Source organism: Anopheles cruzii, chromosome 3, assembly GCF_943734635.1.
Source record: "Anopheles cruzii chromosome 3, idAnoCruzAS_RS32_06, whole genome shotgun sequence".
In the NCBI taxonomy this organism is placed as follows: Eukaryota; Metazoa; Arthropoda; class Insecta; order Diptera; family Culicidae; genus Anopheles; species Anopheles cruzii.
The window spans coordinates 27,345,882-27,357,238 of NC_069145.1; the positions used below are offsets into that span (position 1 = coordinate 27,345,882).

General features: G+C 48.5%; 1 protein-coding gene across 1 annotated transcript; it reads right to left on the bottom strand.

Annotated features, from left to right (window-relative positions):
• Positions 1-956: 956 nt before the first annotated feature.
• LOC128271972 (mitogen-activated protein kinase kinase kinase 11-like) lies at positions 957-11,096 on the bottom strand. Its single transcript, XM_053009672.1, has 11 exons — positions 10,415-11,096; positions 10,159-10,321; positions 9,925-10,091; positions 9,676-9,851; positions 9,270-9,290; positions 8,647-8,844; positions 8,435-8,570; positions 6,967-7,149; positions 2,565-3,129; positions 2,155-2,501; positions 957-2,077 (listed from the first exon to the last, which is right to left on the bottom strand). The coding sequence occupies exons 1-11, from the start codon at positions 11,094-11,096 to the stop codon at positions 957-959; spliced, it is 3,759 nt and encodes a 1,252-aa protein (XP_052865632.1).
• Between the last annotated feature and the right edge of the window lie 261 nt (positions 11,097-11,357).

The window sequence follows — 11,357 nt, forward strand, 5'->3', positions numbered from 1 at the left end:
AGTGTGCTCCATTAACATGTGGTTTTTCGGGAAGGTTTTCGTGGCGATGATGTTACTTCTTAGACACCCAGTAGGCCATAGATACCTGCATGTGGACTGCTACGTTTTACTATTAAGTGTGAATAATTTGTGCTAAATATAGTTATTTTTCGCTTAAAGTATTGCCTGCTCACAGCATAACTGAGAGCGCGAAAGCGTTAAATGAATTAGGTATAGACAAGCTGGTTGAAGAATTTTAAAAGCACAGTTGAAACCAGCTTGAGAAACATAGCACAGTTAGTACACGATACACTTGATCACAAACAAAAACACAGAAGGAAAATATGAAACTGAAAATCGTAATACCGCAATACAACTCGATCTTTCCTGGCCTGGTCTGGCCGATCGTGTGTCTACCCTAGATTCCAATTTTACTCGATGACGAAAAACTTACTGTACAAATTATCAATGTTATCACAGCCAATTTCATGGGTAACCCTAGTGTGGATAAGAGACTCAATAGCGAAACGTGTCGGTAGACGAGAGTTGAATTGCTGTTAAATCGCCAAAAAATTCCGTGGCAAAGGCGGGGAATAGGCATCCCCCCGTTAACTCCCCCGGAACGCGTGTGATCCGAATCTGCTAAACTAGGCTAGGAATGGTGCGTTGCTAGTCGAGCGTATGTTTTGAAATGTACAGTATGTATAGTACGTTGGAATGTTGGGAACTCTTTACAATCAATTATCAATAATAAAACGAAAAACAAAAACACACCGCACGTCGCATGAAACTCGCTGCTACGTTGCGAGATGAAACCACATCTTAATACTTTGTGACTTTGTGGGGTTATTTTCCTCCTCCCGGATGCGTTGGACAAAACTAAAACTAGAACCTCAAACAAAACCGCTGGTTGTACCGCGACCGATTCCGAAGGATCGTGAGCTGGCTCACTACACCATGTAGGTTTTCACGTACCGCTAGGATTGTTCCGTGTCGCACACATTCGAACGACGGGACAAGGACGTAGACGACGCCCCGGACCCTGGGGTAGCGGTAAGCATGATGCTGCCGGACGAGGAACTGCGCCGATCCTTCACCGGAACTATGCAGCCTGAAGCGGACGGTGACGCCAAACCGCCCATCATCATGCCGGCTGGAGACTGTAGCGGTGAGGTCACGTCGAGAACGATTTCCGGCGTAAAGCGCACCCGGCTCTGCGACGAGATCGACGAAGAGTTATCTTTTGCGCTCAGATAGGAGCTATCGTCACTGGTGAGACTGTCCGGTGGCGTAGGGTTGGTAGCCGACGTGCTGCCACCGTAGTTCGTTGTGCTGCCGGCGCTACCGGCATTGTGCCGGGTCTGGGAGCCCGATCCCGATCCCGTCGTTGCGTGATGGTGATGGTGCGTCTGATGGTTATACTTTTTGAGACTCGACCGCAGCTTCGTTTGAGGTCTCAGACTAGTAGCGAGGCTTCCCAGCTCACCGTGCTCCAAACCGAGCACCGTGTACGGGCGATCGTCGTGATCGATGCCCGCCATGAACTCGCCAGATAAGTGTCTACCCTGTCCACCCGTCGAGCTGGGATAATGTGCCTGAAGGCTTGACTGGCGGCGGAAAAAGTTCGGAACGTTCTCATACTGATGCATCCGCTCGGATGATTGAAATACGCCGCTTTCATGTACCGTTGGCACACTAGACGACGGTACACCAGAGCTGGCGATCGCACCTTCCCGACACGTGCTGGTCTCGGCTAGATAGAGATCATCGAATTTGTATGCCGTCTCGTCAACCAACCGCGCCCCGATCTCATCGGCGTCCATGTGAAACCCTTGATTGATATTGCTACTACTGTACATGGTGCTGGAGATGTTCGAGTACGACCGACGATGCCCGGCAGCACTGAGGCCCATCTGTGGTACGCGTGTCACCGACGTCCTGGCGCTACCGCTCGTCACACTCGGACCTTCGTAGGCGTAGTCGTGGTACGAGGCACTGTCGTAGTGGTGATCCTCATACACCGGCTCGCCACCGTACGATTTCGTTTCACGCTCGAACGCAAAGTTGATCTCAGGCCGATACGGGAAGTAATGGGAACCTGCATCGGGACAACGTTTTGTGTGACAAATGTGGCCTTTCAATGTGGGCTATATAGTTCTTGCGACAAACACTTACCAATATAACTGCCGGTGGCCCTACCCGTACCCGTGTTGAATATAGGGTTGTGCTGGATGTAACCATCGTACTCGCCGGGAATGTAGAGCCCGGCTCTACTTTCGCGCTCCTCCGGAAGCTCCCCATAGTCCATGAAAGAAGTGGCACTCGACTTGCGCCTTGGCGACGGCGTCGGTGGCTGCGTGCCGGCACCGACGCTGAACGAAGAGCTCGGCCCCGATGGAGTGTAGTTCGACCCCAGACCACTCGTGGTCGACATCGTCGACGGTAGATGGTGCTGCGGAGAGTCCGTATACTTCAAAGCTCGCTCCTCCTGCCGAGGGCTTGTTGATTGTGCGAGGGATTTCCTGGGGAAAATGTGGTGAAACTCATCTAACTTGAAGCCAAATGCGCGGCACTGAGCTACTAACCGCATCTGTTGTCGTATCGGCTCGTGGTACGGCGGTGTGGTGTTGTGTCCGAGTGGTCGTTCCTCATGACCTCGACACGTCTCATCTTCGTACGGTTCCTGACACGGACCCAATACGGCGGACTGTGACAATACCTGCGTAGACGGGGCGGCCTCTAGGCGCCGAGTGCTGGGCAGATGCATCGGAGTGTACGGCTCCAGGGCCGGTGGTAAGGAGCTGTGGTAAGGACTAGCAGGCTGAGAGTAAGATCCGTACGGGGGCAAAGGACCCGGATGTAGCTTCGGGTGCAGTGGCGTAACGTTTGAAACGCGCACATCGTACCCGGACGCAACACTGGCCAACATCGACGCCATATTGTACAGCACCAGTTCGATGATCGACAGTTTGGGCTTCCGCTGCCCTTCGGATGCGTATAGGGTCGGCATCGGCACCGTGGTACTCGGGAGCGTTCCGTATCGGTTGAGACTAGAGCAGAGTGGATCCGCGGACAGGGTTGACACTTCGGCTGCCGCTCCGCTGGCCAGATTAGCAGCCGTAGCGTACCACGCATCGTCGGTATCGTAATCTGAATCGAATCGTACGGTGGGACATAATGCACACGATATTAACGGCATGCGACGAGGCCACTTCCCTCGATCCCAACTGCACACACACTTTCGAACAAATGTTACAGTATTTACATTACATTTACTGCATAAACCAAGCATTGTTCGATCAAAAATTGAAGCTAAAGAGAGATTGATTGAATAATATCCAATTTTCAAACCGTTCCAAATGTTGGAGACGAATTCAACCAAAATACATAAACACGTACATAAATTACCATAACCATTCAGTAGCGAAATTTCTTCACATAAGAAATTGAAATTCAAAAGCAACTAGTAGTATTTTAGAAACCATCCATTCCATCCATCAGACCCATTTACGCTCTTTGGAAGGTGTTAGAAAGTTGAATTACGGCAAGGAACGCAATGAACGGCATCCCGACTGTCTATCTCGCAACCAGGCCATGCCACACGTTAACTACTACAAGCAAATTGGATAAAGCATAATGTTTCCACTAAATAGGTAAAGACGAAGCGCAAAAACGGAAGTGCAGCAAAATACAGGGCAATGGCAAACCGATAAATCAAACGGACTAACACAAAACACGGAACACTCCAAAAGTACCTGACAGTGCAGAGCCAACTATGGAACATATGGATCGAACGCAAAAGGAAAACAAAAAAGAAACTAAAGACCATTCGTTCTTATGCAATAAACATTGCTTTTATTTTGAAATGATAATAATAATAATAAAGATAATAATCATAATCATAAATCATAGCTACAATAAACGAAAGATCATACAAATCTATACTTTTCTTTTAAAACGGGCCGTGTGGAAAAGTGGAAGATTACACCAAACTATTGGAATATCGATGACTCTACGGGTCGAATGACAGGAAGGAATCATGTCGATGATACAATGTACTTCAAGCTCACAATTTGATTGTAAAACTCACACGATCATGATCGAACACAAAACGAACGAAAAGGATTTTATACATCGATTTCCCTATCGAATATGAAACGGATGTTGATGAACTAGAGTAGGTGGTGTGCGTGTATCAAGAGGGTGTCTTCACGGATCACGGATAGCTTATTGGATGTTCCTGTTTCACTTCAGGGTCACGATAATCGTGAGCTAACACGATGTTCCAACTTGGCGTTAAGTAGAAACGCGGTCTACTCGGTTGTTGGAGCGATTTCTTCGACTCGCACTGCGCACCTCTAACGGGTTACGGAATTTTCTAGCAACATTTGCTTTGAACCGTTGCAAAACTCATTGCAACAAAACCGTTGCAACATCATTTCGCTTTTAACATTTTGCGCCTGCTTTCGATTTTGTTGCTTCGGTTATTGTACTAAATCAATGTTAGGGAACCTGAAATGGGTTTTGGAGCAACAGTAACCGTCACCAGAAGAATCGCTACTACACACCGAGAGTTTGGGTTTGGGCTGGATTACGGCAAAATTAGTCTGTTTTCGACCTTCTCCCACACCGGATGGGGCAGAGGTGGCCCACCGATCGGTCCACAATATTTGTGACCGATTCGGGTTAATTTAGTTTAATCTACTACTAACCTAAGTATTACACAGTAAAGACATATGTTTATCGACTGAAGTCCTCTAGCAGTAGCAGTAGTAGCAGTAGTAGTAGTAGTAGTAGTAATAGTACCGTAACACCATGGTTATAATGTTTCAATGGCGTTCCAAGAACGGTCCTGAGACCGCCAGAGCTTGAATGGTGGCACTTTTGTTTATCGCGTTAAAAACTACTAATTGGTCTAAAGGTTTAGTTACGAAAAAAGGAATGGACTTTATTAAATAGTTAGATTGAGGTTTCCTTTTCTCATGTGTGTGGTCTTACGACGGTTCGAACGGGGCAGCAACAATGATCGTTGGTCGTTTGGATAAAAACGGGCGCTGTCTTGTGAAATGGCGGCAATCAAAAGTACGACTATTTTTTTTCTTCTTCTATATATAACAATTGAATCATTCTATTTAAAAGGCGTAAAAACTAAACGATGCGCAGATTAAAAAATTGGCAAAACATCCATGAGTATCACAAAGGTCATATACTGGACCTATTTGGAAAAGCATCGACGGTTTGTGACCCTTGTCTGCCAGTATTCGAGTTTCTTCATCACGATGCCCCTCTTCGGCTCATCGTTATATAAAGGCACAGAAAATCCCCAGATTGAAGGCCCCAATGTAAGAAATCTCTTTAATAAACTTCGAAAGGATGGCATAAACGTTCCACGGGCATATTTTTCATCACCCAATGTGCTGGAGAGAACAAAACATCCACCAACTCCAGCATCTGGAAGGACAATTGCAAGCAAAAGAAGCAAAGAAAAACACATTTAATGTGGCTCGTTGCGATTCCAATAAAACTGGAAGCAAACGGAACACACGCGGCCACACGAACCTTAGGCGGTCGGATCGAAGCAGCCCTTCTCGTTGCTCTGCACGATCAAGTAGTTGTCGGTGCGGCGTATCATACCGTACGGTGTTTCGTCGCGCTCCACTCCGCTTGCCTCGGTGTCGATCAGCAAAAGATGGTCCTGATCGGCGCCCACGTTGCTGTTGGCCATGGTCGGCCGCTTGAGATAAATACTGTTTTTATGCTGCACGAGACGGCGCGGTTTCTGGTTCCGCTCCGCAGCACCGGTGGCCGCGTTTTGTTTGTCGCGCTTAAACCCGAACAGGCGAGTCAGCTTAAACTTTCCCTTCGCCTTCGTCCGACCGAGCTTATGGCGGAAGCTATCGAATGGGCGATCGGCCATCCCGGAGGATCCCCCTCCGGACGACCCGTTCGGCAGTGTCTGCGTTGGCGGCAGTGACAGTAGCGGCACGGAGCCCCCCACGCTGTCCGTGCACGGCACGATCGCTTGCGCCGGCGGACGTAACAACGCAATGGGATGGAAGATGGGTTCGTAATCGGAACACCGAACGTCCACATCCGGTCGGAAGGTAACCACGGAACTTTTCCGTGACGACGACAACGTCAGGGCACCGCCGTACGCGTGCGGGTCATCGCTCCCCGACTGCCCACCGGAACTACCGCTCGCGAGATCCAGATTGCCGAACGATTCCTGCAAACGCCCAACGCTCGGTGTTTCCACCGTACTGAGCGTGCTGCTGCGACTTTCATCGGCACTGCCGGGCTCCCCCCTGCCGTCGTCGTGCGACGTAGAATCCCCGCGAACCCCCCGCACCAAGAAACATTCGCGCCGGAACATCGACCGGTTGCGATCGGAGTCGCGCAAATAGTACGGCGAATCCTCCGAGCTAGAGGCGGTTCCCGATGCCGCCGTAGGCAGATCGTCGGTCGAGCGCGATCCCGACATCCGGTAGTTGCTGGTGTGGTCAAACTCTTCCTCGCCGCGCGAGAAAATATTGTCCAAACTTTTCATCATCACCCGATAGAACACGCGATCGTATCCGGCACCCGCATCCTGCCCGCATTCCCCGGTTCCCTCCGCATCGCCTCCGCTGTTGTGATCATTGTTGCCACTCCGTTCAGCACCGTAACCATTCGCACCCTGCTGTCCGCACCGAGGGCTGTCGGGGGTGTGATTGTGGGGCGTATGATGAGGACTACTGGGGACTTGTACAAGATTACTTCTAGCGCTACGACAGACACCGCCGCCGCTATCGACAGTACCGACCGGTACGGAGGTGGTATGGTGATAGTGTTGGAACGATTTATTATGATTATTACGGGCATTACGATTATTACTGCTATTATTATGATCGTAGCTAGGAGAAGTGGTGGTAGTAGTGGCTGTATTGGGGGCATAGTTACGGTTGGAGGTGGTCTCGAGCGTGTTGAGACCGTCGTCGTGACTTTTACCTAGAATTTCGTGCCGCGACGAACCGGCCGACAATGCGGTGGCCCGGGATTTGTCCAGATTGGGCGCACTCTTGCTGAACTGTTGCGGTCGAACGTTCGGGCGCATCGTCGGCAGGTGGCTTCGCTCCCGCTGGTGCAGCGTCGAGGGGCCCCAGGTTTTGCCCTTGATGCCGTCGCCCGGAACTGTGCGTTGCGCAGGAACGGCATCCGAACATGGTTGAAATGAAGATTTTGTTTCATTACGGTTCAACAACTTCCAATCATCGTGGAATCAGTTCGGAAGGTTAGTACCGATGTATGCAAGCAAATGCTGTTAGTTGGATTAGCTTTTGCACGAACACACTGTTTGGGTTCGTTAAAAGTAAAATGGACATCGTAGCGATGGTCAAAACAAAGGCAGTCTGCAGTTCTGTTTAATCATTCGAAACTGCCTCACTCGAAAAAAGAACTTTTAATTGTTCACCACTGCAGGGCGCGCAGCCTATACCGATCCTTTCCTTTGATGGTTGCTTTGAACGTCCGTATCAATGCTGCCACTATTGCTTAGAACCACCACAAAAAGTCAACCAGTCAGTGACAAATTGGAAAAAATTAAAAAAACTGGGTTTTCAAATCAAAACAAGGACATAAAACTTTGCACAATACGGTTCATTTTTACTTCTACGAAGTCATAGAAAACAACTAATCGCATACAAATAAATCATTAAATCATTTGACGGCAACAGCAAGAAACAAATGAAAAAGTACATCAAATCTTCAAATTATCTCACTCAAATCAGTAATTTTGCAATAAAGTGGATGAACAAATATTAAATATAAAATAAACAAGTTTTTGAAAGTAAAGAGTGAACTCGGAAAACTTAAAACATCACAAGTTTGCAAACTAAATCACGCGCCGCTTCTTCCGACATGCACTGTTATTCGTACAGAGTCAATGTTGTACTTTCAAACGTCGTAAATACGCAACGAAACGCAATGATGGACAAAACTAATCTAGGCAAGAGGTCTCTTGTGAGTTAGCGAAGGAACATTGGTGAAAATTCACAACGAATCAAATCGTGGCATAGAGACCCCAAAAACTAAGCATGTGAAACTGATATCAAAACTATCCACTATTACTCATGGTTTACTGATAGAGGCAACACTGATTGCGCTCTGTAATTAGGAACTATACTGCCGAAGGCAATACTGTGAACGGAACTGATCTCTCGTAACAAACAAAACCAGAGCGAGAGATACGGAGAGAGAGATGGAAAGAGAATTAAAAGCAGGATAGCGCAAGAAAAGTGGTTCAATCGAGGAAAGAATGAAGCTTGAGATGCTGGCAAAGTGTCGCTTCGTGTTCTCTCGTATGTAACAACTCCGAGCTGAGGTGTGATGAGAAAACAAGAAGCAACAACCGAACCAGTGTCCAAAATGGCAAAGAATGTGATAGGTTTCAGTTGGAACACTCAAGCACTCTACTTACACACTATCGTTCGCAGCCGGGTGGCTGGCGATCCGGGGGGAGTGTCCATCCGTTGGTGGCTTTCCGTGTGCCGTATCGTGATCGTGTGGCGAAAGTCAAGTGGAAAGGAAATTTGTCCCGGTTCTTTTTTAATAAGCTGGAAAGCAAAGACAGGCAAGCATTAGTAGCTATTTGGCGATCAACATAAAAACCCCGTGCCTCGTGATGGTTACCTTAATTTTGCTCTTACTAAACTTTCCTTTGCGTTTCTTCGGCGTTGGAGTATTTTGATTCATCAGAATCGTCAGTTCGCGCCCCAGAAGCTCAATTTCACGGGCGTGTAGCTCTTGCTCACGTTTCACAAGATCTTCCTCCTTGCTGCGTTGCTCCTGCGAAACACGTTTCAGTTCCTCTTCTTTGCTGCGTAATTCCTAGAATGGGTACAACGGATTGAAAAACAACCATAAAAGATACGGCGTTGGTACATCTTCAGTCCAAAACTATGCTGGACACAGTCAAGCGGTTTTAGAAAAGGAAAAAACAACACAAATATACGTAAAAGTAACAAAAAAATAACTAGCTAACGGGCAACATACGGGGAAAATGTGAAATCGTGTAAGGAGCAAGTTGTTTTCGCTACAGAAAGGCAAAGAATTTTATAATACACCAGCAACGGCAGTCAGAATTAAACAGCCTTCAAATCATTCACAATAAAAAATTTAACTTCAGCCAAAAACCGCCAAAACTTGGTATAAAGGTAGAAACAATTAAATGTAACAAGCGAAAATCAACACCATTAAATCTGCACGAGAACAAACGTTCACACTGAATACTGAAATCCATTGAATTGTCTTACCTCCTCGAAAGATTTAAATGCCTAAGCGAAGGGAAAAGGGCGACAGAAGGGTAGTGAATAAATGATAGAAGTACAACCAAGCCAGCGGAACGTTCGGGGTCGGTACGAATCGTGTCCACAATCGATGAGATGATAGAGAGAAAGAGAGAGAGAAAGATATAGAGAGTCGATAGGAACGGTTGCACACATTGAAGAAAGAAAACGTTAAAACGATGGTAACGAAGAACAGAGCAAGCGACGATATGTACACGAACAATACATTTAATACGCTCTAATCATTTATCGAGTGTGAGAGAGAAAGGGAGATGTATCGGGGTCAAGGGAAACTGGAATCAGGACGATCCGAATATTAAACTCGTGTAGCATTCTACGTTCGGCTAACCCCCTTGGTACGCCAGTGACTTACCTTTTCTTTTTTACGCAATTCCTGTAGCACTTCAGCGATTTCCTTCTTCCAGCCGTCCTGCATGGTGTGGAATGATTCGTGCGGTGTCTGGGCAAAGCCCGACCGTGCGATGATATCCAGGTCCTTTTCTATTAACCTAAAAGAAGGCCTCCGATGGGGGTCAATCTCCCAACAGCCTGCGGCCAGGTGGACGGGAAACAAATTATATGAGATCCACAAGGGAGCAGGGAGCTACGCCAGGATAGTTACATTTCATTAGTCTTCCCCACGCTTCCGGGCAGGTTTTTGGAATTGGTAGGGCGAGTGTGTTGACTGCAACACCGTAGGCGACGGACAGTGAATCGAAACCTTTGTATGGAGTTTCGCCGGTTAGTAGCTCCCATAGCAACACTCCGTAGCTCCACACGTCCGACGCTCTGTAGAAACAAACAAACGTGATGGTCTTGATTGATGGACCATGAACCTAGGTGCGTAGATACTCACTTGGAATAGGTTCCCGATTTGATCACTTCCGGTGGCATCCAGGCAAACGTGCCTGCCGCAGACATACGAGTAGTACGGTAAGCTTCCCGCGCTAACCCAAAGTCCGTTATTTTGAGGGTTTTATTGAGCAGGTTCCCTTCTTGGACTGACTGGCTGATTAGCACTGCAGCAAAAAAAAAAAACGCGAAATAAAGTGCCTGCTTCCTTCCGTTTTGGAGAAAGCACACCGATCCCACCACTGCTCTCACACACTTACCGTTGGAGCTTTTCAAATCGCGATGTATAACCGATATCGGAGCCTCGCAGTGCAAATACTTCATGCCGCGCGCGATTTGGATCGCCCAGTCCACCAGCACATCCGGCGGGATCTTCCGTCCGGTCAGAATTTTGTTGAGCGAGCCTCCGCGTGCGAACTCCATCACCAAGCACGGTCGCTGCGGATCGAGACACACGCTCTTCAGGGCGACTATGTTCGGGTGCTTCAGGGACCAGAAAAGTTTCGCCTCCTGCAGCACGTTCTCTCGCGTCACGTCGATGTCATCCTCCTGCCGTGACGCTTTCACGGCGACCTCTTCCCCGTTCCAAAAGGCACGATGCACCTTGCTGAAGCCCCCCACTCCGATCACCTCGCCGATCGTTAGCTCGTGGAACTGTATCTCGACCGGTTGCACCTTCAGCACGGCCGGGTCCTCCTCGTTCGTCACAAAGTTGGACGGGAAGATACCCACACGGTCGCCGATCTTGCCCGTCCACCAGCCCTCGTCGCCCGAGATGCTACTGTCCGTGGACAGCACGTACACGATCTGGCCCACCCGGAGCGACAGCTCGTCGTCGCCCTGCGCCTGGTAGTCGTAGCGGGCCGTCCAGAGGGGCGACATCGCCAGCAGCTCCCGCTCTTCGCGGCTGTTTGTCGACTCAATCCCGGAGCCCATCAACATCCTTTCGCCCAACAACCATACTTCGCGGACCGTATCAAAACAAAAGATTTTCCACTGTTCCCGCACCGCCGGTTGTCTCCGCTAACACTGCACCAACAGGACCCCCGTCAAGCTTGGTGCCCAATTCACGAGCTTACACGCGCACCAGTCTTTCTTACCGTGCAGAAAGTATAAAAATACTCATTTTAATCGCAGAAAAAATGCAACACTCGGAGTCATCTTTCATGTTTTCGTGCAACCATACTTGACAGCCCGGTTGCC